Below are 15,792 nucleotides of genomic sequence, written 5' to 3' on the forward strand. Positions count from 1 at the left end.
GCTTCTCCTCTGCCTCTGCCACTGGTAGGCAGGGCTTTGGTCGTCAGCCTCAGGCCAGCCCAGGCAGCAGCTGCACCATAGTCATGGCTCTCTAAGCTATTCCTAGTGGAAGGATGGACAGCTGATGTAAGGCCCTCTCCCATCGGTTAGCCAAGCAATGGCAAGATTCTACTGCCTTATACTGTTCTGTAGGGAGCCCATGGCTCCATCTTCCCCCCCACCCCCCTCCTCCGTGCTCGCCTATCCCCACACATAAGGCAGTTCTACCCATCATATCTAGAAACCTCAGAGCTCACTGTGTTATCCAGCTTTCCTTCACTGTCACAAAAGATCTGAGAAAAACAACATAAGAAGAGGTTTGTGTAGGCTCAGGGTTCCAGGGATTTCAGTCCATGGACACTTGTCCCTATTGTCCCTGAGTCTGAGGCTGAACACTGTGCTGGGAATCACATGACAGAGCATAGATGCTACCTCAAGACAACCATGAGGTAGACACAGACGGGTCTGGCCCAAGTATACCCTTCATCTCACGTCCTCAGCAACCTACTTCCCCCACCAGGCCACACCTCTCATCAGCCCACTAAGGCACAACCTTGACAGTGGATTTGCCCATTGGTGAGGTGAGAACCTTAATGATACAGTCACTGTCACTGACCGGTCCCCAGACACTGCTGTCCTAGGGACCAAGCATCCCACACAGATCCAAACTGGAACACTCACTGAACTTTGTTGAGTGTTCATGTGAACTTTGAATGTCCTGTGCTTAGAAGATAGTATCAACATTAGCACATAAATCTAGGAAAGAGGCACAACAGATACTTCCCTCTATAGCAGGCTCCCCCAGTATATTTGAGATGATTTTTAGGGCACTGGCTAATTAACAGAGGCCAAGGGACAAGCCATGGGAAAACTGTAGTAGGAACATACTGTTGACATTCACAATGGAAAAGATCTGATATCTCAAAATCCAGTTTGTACAAACCCTCTGAGGAGTAGAACTGTTGCCTGAGGTGAGGGAGCCTTGGGATACCTGAGTATACGTCTTGGTGATTTGGGAGAGCTCACTGCTCAGGACACACGGCCAAGGATGGGGAAACCCTCTTTTAAAGATTGTTGTCTCCTGTCTACCAGCCACACATTCTAAGGTCATGGTGGCCTTCAGCACTGCGAGCTGCTGACGTCTCCCTGCAGCACCCAAAGCCAACACTCAAGCACGGGAGGGCCTGCTTCTCAGTCAAACACAGCACCCAAAGCTTGCTTTCCATGGTTTTTGCAGGCCTGGTGCTGACAACTCCTGGAGAAAAGAAGGGAGCAGAGACCAAGAGCACAGAGTTCTACAGTGAGCTGTGGTTTATTATGGTAATGGCCGTGCTGGGCCTGATCTTGCTGGCCATTTTTCTGTCCTTGATTCTACAAAGAAAAATCCACAAGGAACCATGTATCAGAGAGCGACCTCCCTTGGTACCTCTTCAGAAACGAATGACCCCACTGAGCGTCTACCCACCAGGGGAAACCCATGTGGTATGTATGGAAAGATAGACTTTTCCTAGTGTGGCTTGCTTTCATTCTTATGAATTCACTTGTTGCTCTGACAGCTGTTTAGTGAAGTATTTATGCATAAAGTCATACCGGCAAACATAGGTAATTTAACTTCATCCTCTCCAATTTAGATGTCCTTGAAAACTTTCTCTTGCCTAACTGCTTTTGCAAAGACTCCAGTACTATGTTAGCAGCAGTAAGGCTGGGTGGGCATCATTGTCTTCTTTCAAAAGAGAGAAATGCCTTTTACTTTTGCTCAAGAATAATATGTGATTGCTTTTATTGTAAGTGCCCTTTATTCTATGGAGGTGAAATGATGAGCCCGATGGTTTCTGTTCTTCTGTTGATACAGTGTATCACATTTCTTGATTTGTATATGTTGAACCACCCTTGTATGCACAGTGTATGTGCATGTGCATGTGCGTGTGTGTGTGTGTGTGTGTGTGTGTGTGTGTGTGTGTGTGTGTAGGAAAATACTATTTCAGGGGGCCATTTCTGATGATGACTTGTAGAGCAGTTAAAAATCAGTGTCTTGTGCATGTCTGCATTGGCATGCAGGTTGGTTCAGGTCTCTGGTATATAAGCATCAACTTGAACTTCAGCTACTAATATATAATGAGAATGCTTTTTCTTTCTTTTCTTACTTTTTTTTTTCTGAGACAGAGTTTCTCTGTGTAGCCCTGGCTGTCCTGGAACTCACTCTGTAGACCAGACTAACCTTGAACTCAGAAATTTGCCTGCCTCTGCCTCCCAAGTGCTAGGATTAAAGGGTTAGTCCACTGGGTATGAGTCTATAGCGATGTGTGTGTGTGTGTGTGTGTGTGTGTGTGTGTGTGTGTGGTAGTACTGTATGCTTTATTATATTGGTTTCTGTGCTTGTCTGGTTTAGTATCAAGGTAATGTTAGCTTCATAAAGAGTTTGAAAGAATTCTGGTTATTTTGGATTTTTGGAATAGTTTTTCAAAGTATAGAGATAGTTATCCTTTAAAATGCTTCCAGTAAAGCAGTCAGATCCTGAACAATTTTAATGGATTTAATATTTTAAATATTTTATCCTATTTTTAATTATGTTTATGTGTCTGTGTATAATACATACATGTGAGTACAGATGCCTGCTGAGGCCAGAAGGCATCACATTCCCTTGGAGCTGGAGTTACAGGCAGTTGAGAGATGTTCTATGTGAGTGCTAAGAACAAAACGTGGGTCCTCTTTAAGAGCCATGAACACTCTCAACAGCCAAGTCATCTTCCCAGCCCTGAGTGAAAGAAGCTTAATTGTTTCAATATCACTTGCTGCTGATTATTAGTCAGATTTTCTGTTCATCTTGATTCACTCTGGATCATATTATATATGCTCAAAATTCCCAGATTTCTTCTAGTTTTCCAGCTTTTATAGTTGTTCATAGTAGATTTTATGACTGAATTTCTGTGGGACCATTACTACCTCTTGGTTATTAGGAGCATGTAACTCATTTATATGCATTTGTTCACTCTCCTCTCCCCTTGCTCTTAGACGGCAGTTTTAAGATGTCATAGTCCAGAGTAGGATTGTGGTAGTTCAATTTTATTTCCATTGATTGAGTCTTTATTTGTGGCTTAATTGCTCTGTCCTCAAGATGCCGATGAGGGGACTCTATGTGCTGCTACTGGATGAGATGGTCAGCACCTGTTAGGAACGCTTGCTTTGAAGTATGGTTCCGTGCAGCTCTCTCCTTGATGGTTTGTGTTTGCAAAATGTGCCCATCGAGGAAATCTGCATGATGTAACGCCCGGCTCCTTCCTATTGAATTAGTCTGTCCTTCACTTTAGAGCTAAATTTGCTCTGTATTGGGAAGCTCCATGTTGGGCACTGTCTGAGTTACTTTTCTATTGCTGTGAAGAAGTGCCATGATTAAGATAACACATATAAGAAAGTATGTAATTGTGGACATGCTTAACAGTTTCAGAGGGCAAGTTAATGATCAGCATGGCAGGGAGCATAGCAGCAGACAGGAATGGCACTGGGTCAGTAGAAGAGACCTTATATACCGAGACAACAACCCTGGTGGTAGGGGGAGTAAAATTGGAGTGGGTCAACCTTTTGAAACTTCAAAACCCACCCCGAGTGACAAGGGGTTGTCAAGGCCAACAACAAGGCCAAATCTCCTAATCCTTTCCAAAAAGTTCACCAATTGGAGACCAAGCATTCAAACATTAGGCCCATGAGGGCCATTCTCATTCAGACCAGGTCATTGACAAATCTTCACAATAGTATGTCACTTCTTGAGCAGGACTTTTCTCACTATGGTTATCAATTTGTAAAGATTGTGTTCAGTATTTATCTGAAATGAATGCAGCTATTCCTGATCCATTTTTTTTTTCAGTACCAGAGTCTGAACCCAAGATCTTGCATATACCAGGAATACACTCTGCCACTGAGCTACTGCTATTCGCCCCATCCCAGCTTTTGGGTTTGTTTTAAGATTTCCCTTGGTTGCTTAGGCTGGCTTTGAACTTATGATCCTTTTGCATCAACCTCCCAACTTACAGGAATTACAGACCTGAACTCCCAAGCTCAGATAATTTTCTATTCCCATTTGTGTGATATATATGTCTCCAAACTTTTATTTTTAGCATACATGGTGTATCTTTATAGTAAAGCAATGAAGTGGAGTTTCTTGTATGCAGCATATAGTTGTGCCTTAGGATTTTTGTTGTTCTCTTGTTTTATGTGCCTGGGGAAGTCAGAATGGCTTGCAACTCATAATCTGCCTCCCATCTACTTAGAGTTGTGCACCACTATATATGGCTTTAAATTAATTCTTAATTCTACCAATCTATTATCCCTTGATTGGTGAATTTAATCTATTAATAGGCAAGGATGTTAAAACATTTTCTATCATTTTGAAAACTGTATTTTGCTTTCCTTGCATTTATTTTTTGATTTTAAATCTTTCTCTTTAAAAGAGAAAGAGTGTTGTTCCAATAAGTCTTACACATTTGTGTTTTTGTGACAGCAGTTACAATCCCCTCATTTCTAGTTAAGTTAGGATGCCCCTGTGTTTCTTACTGTGGGCAAATTCCTAAGCTCCTCTTTAGACAAGATAGGAAAGACTTTACTTAGGGTGTATTATTTTAGCATGTTTACTATTCTTTATTTTAAATACGCAATACCATTCTCTTCTAGTTATAAATTTTTTGTAAAAACTCTGATACAAATCTGAGGAGCCCCTTAATGTTTTGAGAATTCTTTGTCATACACACAATATTTACTAAAATATATCATGGTTGAGATCTCTTTTGGATGAAGGTAGTTTGGGTTCTTTCATTGATATCCATATCTCTTAAGATTGTTTTTTAATGTATTATTATGTTCATATAGTTATGCAATATATATTGATCATATCCATCCACCATTACCCTCCTTCTTCCAGCTCAATGCTTTCCTTTTTAATAATTTGTGATTAATAGCAATATTCTAGTACAATTAATGTTGTCTATATGCTCATGAGTGTACAGGGCCACCCCCTAGAGCATGAGAAAACTATCAGTGGCCGCATCCCCCAAAGAAGACCATGTTTTCCTCTCTCAGCAGCCACCAACTGCCAATAGCTCTTCTGATAGGAGTGACACGTGCTGGAATTTTGACTGGCTTAGTCTTGTGCATATAACCATAGCTGTTGTGGGTTGATCTGTGCAGCAGCCCTGTCTATCCAGTAATTACATACCGCTCTCCTTCCCACCCACCAGCTCTTGGGGAATTTCCAGCCATTATTTTATGAGTTTTGTCAGCACCTTTTCTTCACTTTCTATAATTCTTAAGATGCAAATATTAGGTCACTATAAGCCTTGTAAGTTTCCTTGGTCCATTTTCATCTTAATGTGCTAGTATCAGTAAGCTGTCTCCTAAGTTCTGAATTCCTTCTTTAGTTTGTCCTATGGTATTATGGAAATTTTCCTTCAATTTTTTTTTCATTTCACCCATGAAAGACTCCTGATTCTTTTACTGACTTCTTGGTGAATGCCTTGCTCACCTACATTATCCCATCATTCTTTGCACTATTCATCTGTAGTCATGTCTCAGTTTCCTTAGAGTCATGTTTACTGTTTTAGGAATACTGCAGATTTCCTTCAAATTTGGATTTGTTCTTGAGAAATTCTCATTATGTCTACTGTAACATTTTTTCCCATTTTTATACAGTCATTTTTATAGGAAGAGGCTGTTGTGGTGGTTGTTGTCTATATGAGATAACTGAATGACAGTTTTTAAAAATTGGCTATAATGGAGCCCAAGAACATAGTCCCTTCATCTTTGGCTTATGATCAGCTGTGTCTGAAGTCTTTAACAGACAAGATTGCAGCATCCATGGTGGTACTGATTTGTTTTAAGGTAGACATAGGCTTAGAAGGGTCTGTGTCTTTAGGCCCAACAGAATCAGCTCCAGGAGCACTAGGGCGATGAGCAGCTGCCAGTCTAAGTGGCATTGGTATGGAGAGGAACATATTCCATTGTGACACAGCAGTGATAGTTCTTGAGCCCACATTAGGATGGGCCTTTTTTCAGGTACTGAGGATGTTCAAAAACAGTGATAGCATCTATGGGCCAATCGACTGGGGACCTTCTCTAGGTCCTGTGGGCAAAGCACCAGCAGTTATGGTCCCCAGTCCATGGTCTGCGATGCGCCTTCCCTCCTTCAGCTATCTAGTACACAGTTTTCATTTAGGCTTGTGCTCTGTCCTACCTACTCCTAGGGATGACCTGCAGACAACTCTCACTTGGTCTCACAAGTCATGGGTGGTTCTGAGGCTTGTGGCTCTGTTCTCTAATAGTCCTACTGCTTCAGAGCCTGGATGGGGATGTCCCTAAAGGAACAGCTACTGTGGGGTAACACTTGTGATGCCAATAATTACCATCCTGGATTCTATGTACACAGATGCTTTGCCTGAACCCCAGGGCCAAGCTTGCGTTATCATCCTTTTCTACCTGTAGCTCCAATCTTAAAATTACCAGCTAGGAGGGAGAGCTCCTATAGATCCTCTTATGTAGTGTGTTGCCAAGGTTACAGCCACTGGTTACTGTGTTCTGAAGCCAAATGGCTTGGCTCCCAAAGCATGGGTGAAACTGGAATGATCCTGCAATGGCTGCAGTCTCAAGGTTGCTAGATGGGGAAGGAACTCCCTAGATCACATGCAGTGGAGGGTAAGTGTTGGTGGGGCCTGGGTCACTTGTGCTTCTGGACCTACTGGGTTTCCCTGGTACTTTTGCCAGTGGTAGCTGTGGCGATGTGGATAAAATCAGGGCTTTTCAGCAGTGTTAACAGTCCAACCTCAGTGTAGAAAGATCCTCCCCAATTTGTGAGCTTGTGGCCATAGCAGCTGCTGGACTTTAAGCTGCAGGATCCTGTGAGAACAACCTTCTGCCCAGAAAGGTAAAGATGCATACTGACCCAAGTATGTACTGCCCCCTTGGGCGAGACCAAGTATTTAGTATTTGGCTTCTATTTCCCATGCCAAGATGTTATCAAGAGGGGAGTGTTATAGCCTGGGTATGGTCTGGGGGAGGTTCAAAGTGAGTGCCTTCCTTAGCTCATGGGAATCACTTCTCTGTTTTAATTTGTGCTGAGACTGAATGCAGGACCTTGAACATGCTAGGGAAGTGTTCTGCCACTAAACCACAGCCCTAGCTAGGAGTTGCTTTTATAACAATCATCTCCCCAAATTACAGTTTTCATTTATAAGCCCAGTGGCTGTCTCACTCAGGTTGCCTATTTGATGCTATGTTCCACACTACTGGTACTTGCTTTATGGTTTCAGCAACATCTGGTTCTATCCTTGACAGGACCCCATTGATAATGGGTTCAGCATCTGGGTTCATCTCAGACTGGATCCCATTGACAAGGATGTACATTGCTTCCCTCGATTCTGAAGGCCACCTTCTGCTGATTGTTCCTGCTCTTTAGGGTGTCTATCACTTCTGATTCCCAGAGTTCATCCTCTTGGCTCAAACCCTCTTCTGTCATAGAGTGATGTGAAGGGTATTCCTCAGCCACCGTGGCTCTGAACCCCTGAAGCAATGTTGAGCAAAGACTGATGCACCCATTTGTCTTTTCTTCTCAGTTTGATTCTGTGGCTGATATATCTGACGTGTCCAGCAATGTCACCCTAAAAAGTTACACCATGCATTTTGAGGTACCTCTGTGTGCTGCACGAATGCCATCTGCTCTTTTGCATGTTGTGCTGACTGTCTGGACCATTAAATTAAAAAACTCTGGATGCTTCAGTTAGAATTTACTGTATGCGCACATCTTAGACTATAATTATGGAGACATCGTGCCTTGCTGGTGATAGTGACTGAGTTGACGAGTTACAGACTCGAGATTCCTATAAGAAGGTAAATACGCAAATAAGAGGAAAGGAGGGCTCACTTCTCACACATAACCAGAACTCTGAAAATAAATGTGTATTGTTCATAGTGGACAGGCATGAAACAATATAGTTCACCTTTAATGAGGTGGAAGAGAAGCTCCTCAAAGGACAGGCTCCATGTCAATGTGCAGGTAGAGAGCACCTTAATCCAGATCCAAGCCTCTGCTTTCACTGCTTGGCAGGCCTGGTCCCATAGAAAGAAACAGCTACCAAGGCAGGTCACAAATGCCCTAGAGAATATAGCATTGCCACTAACACCAGCATCAGCACATTGTCTCAGGGAAACAAGGACACAATTATTCCAGGTATTCAGTTGTGGAGTTGAAGTTCAGTTGTAGGAAGCTTGAGGAAGCCATCTCATTCTATCACCTGTGTGAATTCCAGTTTCCAACCACACACCACCATCTGCCCATCTCCAACAGCATCTTCCTTTGCAGGGATTAGCCGACACCAGACTCCCTAGGTCTGGGACACCTATGAGTATTCGGAGCAGCCAAAGTGTGTCTGTACTGCGGATCCCAAGTCAAAGCCAACTGAGCCACGCCTACTCCCAGAGCTCTCTCCACCGCAGCGTCAGCCAGCTCATGGACATTGCAGACAAGAAGGTTGTTACTGAAGACTCACTGTGGGAAACTATTATGGGCCACAGCAGTGGACTGGTGAGTGCATCTGCATCTTGTACACACACTGTTACAGTGTGCACACAATTATGTTGTAAACTGGCTTAACAGTGTTGCTGTGTGGTTAGCAGGTAGGAACTGCTGAGGGACCTGCTGTATGATAAAGCATTCAGCAAATACAGGAAAAAAAAAAACCCAGAAACAAACCTGAAGGCAGCATAAAACACCCTTGGTTTACTTTAAACCTCTAGAAAGCCATCATACAAGTTACCACTATTCATTCATTCATCCATTGAGACACTGTTGCGAGTCTCAGTGACAAGTTTCTCCTGTCTCGACCTCCTCAACGCTAGAATTACAGACATGTAGTAGCATGTCCCTGCTTTAAAAACAAACAGTGCAGCACTGGGGACTGAACTCAGGGCCTGTGTGCTAGACACACACTGTACCACCAGTCCTGTCACCATTCATGAGGTTCATCTTTCAAGGATTTAGTCCAGTGGTTCAGACTCTGGCTTGGAGGAGTCAGCTGTCATCTCTTATCAGCTTCAAGCTCTCCAGTGTCTGAGAAGATGGACCTGGTAGGATTTTTACCAACTACGCTGGACAGAATGCTTTTCCATTTGGCTGGTAAGGGAAGGCAGTGAGGGCAGAGAGCTTAGCTCTCCAGTGTCCTTTGCTTCCAGCCGGCTGCATGTGCACGGGAGTTCTGAGTCACCTTTCCCATGGTTTCTGCACTTTCCCTTCACTGCAAAGTGGGCAACTTCCATGATTTTCTTTTCAACTAATGGCAAATGGTAAAGGTAAAGGGATCAATTGCTTGGCTCCAGATTCACTTTTCTGCCATCACCTGAGCCTTTTGTGCTTGCTCTGAAGATTAAATACATATAATGAAGTAAAAAATTACCTTCCAGGGGCTGGGACTGCAGCTCAATGGTAGAGTGCCCACCTAGCATGCATGATGCTTTATCCAGTCCCTAAAATCACCCTCAAGTGGAACACTGTAGTGCACACCTAGAATGCCAGCACCAGGAGGTGGAAACAGGAGAATCAAAAGTTCAGGGTCATCCTTAACTACATGGAAGTTGGAAGCCATTTGGGAGATCTGAGACCTTGCCCTTAACACACCAAGAAAAACCCTTTTTGCAAATCCTGCTTGATCTTATTACAGCTCACTCAACTACATAATTTCATCCCAGATCTACTTCTTAAATGGCAGGGTTAATTAAGCTGAAATAAACAATTGCTAAATTATCTTTTTCATCCAAAAGAGAAATGTATTTGCTGTAATACATGAAGACTTACATGGGAACACATATGCCATAATCTTCATGCAGTTTAGGAAGGGATGTTAGCATCCTTGTGGAACAAGCCTAGGGTCAGAGGTGCCTGGGACTACCCAAGAACCCATTCGTCATTCATCTTTCTGTAAATTGAGATCATTGGTTTTACCTGTAAGGGGTGTAGACAGTGGCCATGTGTTTGCCTTGGTGTGCAGTTCTAGTGGAGGGCAGTGTACAGAAAGGGTCGGTGGAATCCTGTAAAGGTGCCACCACCTGGCAAATTATTGGCTCATTATGAAATCATAACACTAACCATGTTGATAAATATAGTACAGCATAGAAAGCAACAGGGTGCAATAGTTTGTACTGTCTTTTATACTTTCTTAACTAAATCTTTTAAATGAAAAGTACCTATATATAGATTCACGTTTTCCCCACTCTGCAGATAAACTGAGCCTCTCTCAGGCTATCATTAGCTGAGCTGGATTAGCACCTGACCCCTTTAATGAAGGGGATTTAAAGGAAGGTCGGCCTTAAAGCACAGCCTACTGTTGAACATGTTTTCTATCACAGCGATGGACTGAATGAGAAGCAAACGCTATTGACAATTCAGTGTCTTATGCAATGACTGGCTTGCTTTTCAGTATGTGGATGAAGAAGAGCTCATGAACGCCATCAAGGGTTTCAGCTCCGTGACCAAGGAGCACACCGCCTTTACCGACACCCACCTCTGAATGAACAATCAAGTTAGAGCGTGGAACCCTGGGATGCATGCTCTGTACACTTTTTTTTTCCAGTTGCCACCACATGTGATAAAAGCTAAAAAACGCTGAAACAAAATGTTTAATTCTTCCTAAAAGAGACCTAAAAATTATTATCTTTCTGTTTGTCTCGGGTAAGGAGATTGTATGCATACTCACATGCTTCCACGGCCTTGCCGATTCTGTGGGAAGCGAAGCGGGCAATCTGCTGGGCTCTGCCCGTGACCCTGTCTGTTAAAGGAACCTGTTTAAACCCAGGCAAGTCTTCTAAGAGGCTAGACTTGCCCTTCCCAACTTGCTATTTCTACCAGAGAGGAAGAAATCTTACAAGCACTAGCCATCACAGCTCTGCACGCGCACAGGTTAAGGTTCTAGAGCTGTGGTTCCAACAGAGCAGGCGCCCTTCAGCTGTGCACAGCTCACTCACTCACTGAAGTTGGTCGGTTGTTACTACTGGAACATCTTCGCTTGAACTGAGGTACTGTTTCAAAGCTAAAACTTGTGAAATTGTTGATCAGTACTTTTCATAAAATGTAAATCTGTCCTTCTTGGAAAACAACTTAAGAAAAACCCTCCTTTCCTTCAGTCTTAAGGTTCTAGAAAATGATTCCGAATCTACGTGACAGTATCTTGTAAGGCAGGTGAAAAAGCTTTAGGGGGACTACCTCGCTTATCTGACCTGAGACCTACTATTTACTGCAGCTGTCTAAGGCTGGACTTTGGGAGTGCTGCACTGTCACCTAAATCTGTGACAAGAGCAGCTCCCAGATACTTGCCAGTCTTAAATGTCAAACTTTAACACTTCTGCTACAAGCACAATTTAAAGTAGTGGGGCATCCACAGTACCTGTACAAATCATAATGTGTGCTTTCCTGTCTTGCCAAAAGATGGCCAGTCTACTGGATTTTATCTCACACAATCTTTTTAGGTTATAGCAACAGTGGGCCTGCCTCTCATGGCTACAGCTTTGAATTAAACCGAAATCATAAGGCCCTACACCTGGGCAGCATTTTTCTGATCAAGAACAAAATCATTAGTGAGAAACAGTTGTCTAACCATCTCTTAAAAACTTAAGCCTAATGTCTGTCTAGGGACTGTGACCCCAGGAGTTCACGTGAAGGGGACATTCTAACATCCTTACTCTGTGGTGATGGTTCCCTGTTCTGTATTTAAAGCCATGCACGTGGCCAACATTAATCACTTTTTAACTGTCACGGCAAGTTGAGGACCTGATCCTCGGGGTCACGACAGGAGCCTGTGGCTCCTTCTGGCCTTTCCTTTATCTCCACCCTTGCTTGACCATCGCTTCACTTGGAAGTATGGAGGACATTTCTCTGTTGACACTCTTTTGTAGACTGAACACTGGTTAGAGATGACTGGATACCCTCTCTGAACAAGAGAACAGGTCAACCTTGGGACTAGTCAACCTTGAAGGAAAAAGGGGGAAATATTTTCCCTTTTAATCCCTCTGAGCATATCAGTCTCCCAGGTATGGCTCCCGAACACTTAAAAGTATCAGAGTGATATAATTGGCCTTCTAACTACTGAGTAAGTTTTAGACGAAACTTGGGGTGGGGAGATCAAACACTTAAACTTTGTTTAGACATATGTTTTTGTTCTTTAATCCAGTCCTTGTAATTGCTACAGACTAGATCAATAACTCTGATTTAAGCAGTTTGTTAAAATGGATTGAACTTTAACCTTTTATAACTTGCTCCTGTAACTTTCTTTCCCATTCTGGAAAAACATCCACCTTTCTTAACAGCAATAGGCTGACAGTCTGAACAAACCTACCTGTGGCTTTTCCAAGTCAGCATGGCTGATGTCATGGCAGTCGTTTGGCTTCAAAGATAGTGTTGTGTAATAGCACCGTAATAAAAGAAAGTTGAATCCAAACTACATTCATAGTAACTTAATACCACCTGTATACACACTGCTACACTGTGGGGCTTGGTGGGTTCCCAGGCAAACCTTACGGAAAACAGTCTTCATTCAGCTCGCAGACGGTCTGCCACAGGGGTGCTCTTGGCTGAGTATAGTCAGCACATAACGAAAACTGGTGCTGAGTTTCCTCTACGGGGTCTGCTCTTCATTGGCTGCTTTATTTTCATCATAAGTAAGCCATGATGTCTCTACTCTTTGGTTCTGTGGCAGGGAGAAGCAGCCAGAGGGCTAGCCTAACTCAGGAATCAGGACTGTGGAGAGCATTTGGAGACAAAAACGATTGCACCTGAAATTCCAAAGCCTGCTCCTCAGAGAACTCAAACAGGACAGGACAATTTGATGCACACGAGGCATTTGTTGCTCTTCTATAAAACTGAAAACAGTAGTTTACAATAAGCAGACCTGTTGTTGAGTCCACTGACGTCTGGCTTGACCCAAAATACCTGTCCTTATAACCAGTAAAGGCTTGTCCAGCTGAGTCTCGTCAGCTCCTGGGTCATGCAATAGGGACAGGGATAGACAGGCAGAAGATAGGTTTCTTCCTTTTGAAGCCTTTAAATTTTATACAGTCCCAGTAAGTGCTGGAGTACCCATAATCAGGGAGAGTCACGCTGATAGAATTATCTATCTTTCCCAATGGTCTAGCCTGAGACCCTTCCTGGTTAGCCTTGGGAGCCAACTGCTTATAAGCCTGTACCCACAATCAATTCTGGGTATTTGCAAATGGGAGGCAGACAAGCTGAGAAACTCAATATCCTGTTTTTCCTTTGGTTCCTCTACTGTGTATGCTCCATGAATAAAGGTGGGTGTGAATTCTCCCGTCATCTCAGGCAAGGGAAACATCCCAGGGTAAACTGGGGATACATATGCCCAGAAAAGAGAATCAAAGGAGTTTGAGTCCAGTTGTGCTCAGTGTTAGAAAGCAGCTGAATGCTGACAGTGGGAAACATGGAACTCCTTTGTCCCGTCTGCACTGAGGCAGAGGAGTCTTAGGTCAGGGTGGCCTTTTCTCTGCCAGAATCTCCCAGTCCGTGCATAGATGGGTCACCAGGCATAGACTGGACTAAGAGTGGATCTCAGCACCTACATCCGTCCCCCGCAGTTCCCGGTTCCTCTTGCACTCTCTCTCAGAGCCATCGTGTCCTCGTCTGTCCCTGAATGAACTTCAACCCAGGTACTTAGTTTCCTTTGCTTCCAAGATATCTGATGCGGGATGCCACCGTCCCTCAGAACACTTGGCTTGCCTTAAGAGTTACTCTCCATGTCTCAATGAGACACTTAGGAGTGTTCAGAGACTGCACACTATGTGCACTGCTCTGCTCCTGTGTCGCATGATCCTGAAGCCCATGGTTAAGGCATTTGCAGTGACCAGGAGTTTACCTGAGAGCAGAGCTGAGGTGGAACCAGATGAGGGAAAGAGGTAGAAGCTTCAGCTACCGGACAGGCAGGAAGACCAATGGAGCTTTCACCCCTAGTCTCCCACCCAAGCAGGATGGCCCTGTCTGCTCTGTTGCTAGCAGCAGCTTGTTCTGCACCTGCTCCTGCACCACTGTAAATTCAAAGGAACTTCCCAGTTCTTGCCATCGTAGTCCAGGGACCGATGACTGGGAAGGCTCCAAAGCCTCCTTCAGGAACCAGCAAGTGTATAAAGCTATGCTGCTGAGATAGCGCCCTCTCTGTTTCTTCCACAGACTGACTGTTGCAGGGCTGGCAGCCTTCTACAAGAGTATGCAATGCTGCTACTGGCACGTCCCACTGGCAGCCCCATAGCCAGTGCTCTTCCATTTGGGGGAACCTCAAGAGCCCACTGTCTCTTCTGGTCTGGAAAAGGTGTATGTGTGCAGGGAACATGTGTAAGGTTGGAGCTGTTACTGGCTAGATGGTACAGCCATGGCAGATCCTGTTCCTGCCACCCCAGATCTCTCCCACAGAGTAAAGAGTTAAAAGCTCCAAGGAAGAGCTAGGACAAGCCTGCAGTAAGTAGCCAGTGTCTAGGACAAACAGCTAAAGCCTATCTGGGGTGCCAGCATGTAATGAAGCTCTCTTACACAGACATAGGCCTTCCTTCCCCTCCTAGTAACCTCAATTTAAATTTCAGGCAATTTCTACCTCAAACTCAAAGCAGGCATGGCACCATTTTCTCAGCTCTATGTCAGAAAACTCAAGACTGAGTACTAGAATGGCTCAAGAAACAAGAAGTTGAAGAAGTGTTATCTTGCCCTGCTAGCTCATATCCAGGTGTCTGCACTCAGCTTAAAATCTGAGGATGACCCGAGAGTGACTCTCTCCATGCATACCCAGTGAGGACTCTACCTTCTGCAGGAGGAATGTGGTCAGTGTCTCTGGGGGTCCAGCATGCTGTGCTTCTGGGCTAAGGCACGGCAGCAGCTCCCCACTCAGTCCCAGGATAAAAGTGCACACTCTACCAACCGTTTACTACCCTTACTGGGTGGAGGTGAGAGCTAACAGGGATTCTGACCTTGAGTAGTGGTGCGGAGAATCCCACAGCAGGGAAGGGGACCTTCTCCGTCCTCCTGATTTTCAGTCAGGTATTATTTGCAAAGATGTCATCTCAAGCCTGGATGAGCCCAGGAAATTAACAGGATGCTGGTTCCTGTGTAGGAAATCACAGGATTGGACCAAGAATTCAACATCTGGCAATGACAGAAGAGCCAGCTGCCAAAAAAGCAAGGAACAGCTTTATCCCTTGCGGTCTGGGGAGCCTGTTTGGTCCTCTCCTCTCCCATCTGTGCTGTATGTACAACCATCCTATAACTTCCTGTCATTTTTTCCTGCTAGTGTCTTCCAGGAACAAGAAGCCACTATCTACCTCAGGAAGATTCCTTTGCCTTTGTGACTGGCTATGTTCCTCTAACTCGTCCTCAACACGAGCTACATAGAGAACCTAGACGTTTACAAGTCTGGTGGCGTGTGCTATGCTACTCTGGCACTCATGCTGGCATCTGGAAAAAACACTAACTGCTGAAAAAGGCGGAGGCAGGGGAAATGATGCAGCGAACATACATGCAAAGATGGTGTGCGTGCTTACATATGAACCCAGTTTAGTATGCTCAGTCATACATAAGAGTGACTTACGGAACCACAAAGTAACGAGTGTGGTCTGCTCCAATGCACGCTACGATACACTGCCACACCCTTCCCAAACGAGTCACTCAAATAAGGCAAGGTTGGAATGGGGCTGGGACAACTAGACTTAATGCCAAGCAATCATGATGAGAAA

General features: G+C 44.3%; 1 protein-coding gene across 1 annotated transcript in view; it reads left to right on the forward strand.

Moving 5' to 3' along the window:
- Ush2a (usherin) overlaps positions 1-10,699 on the forward strand; it is a 673,376-nt gene extending 662,677 nt beyond the window's left edge. The window contains exons 69-71 of the mRNA XM_021165303.2: positions 1,277-1,521; positions 8,381-8,602; positions 10,491-10,699. Coding sequence (XP_021020962.1) covers positions 1,277-1,521; positions 8,381-8,602; positions 10,491-10,580 — 557 coding nt within the window. The 3' untranslated portion in view covers positions 10,581-10,699. The remainder of the gene's footprint in view (positions 1-1,276; positions 1,522-8,380; positions 8,603-10,490) is intronic.
- Positions 10,700-15,792: the final 5,093 nt, after the last annotated feature.

The sequence above is a fragment of the Mus caroli genome, chromosome 1 (assembly GCF_900094665.2).
Source record: "Mus caroli chromosome 1, CAROLI_EIJ_v1.1, whole genome shotgun sequence".
NCBI lineage: Eukaryota > Metazoa > Chordata > Mammalia > Rodentia > Muridae > Mus > Mus caroli.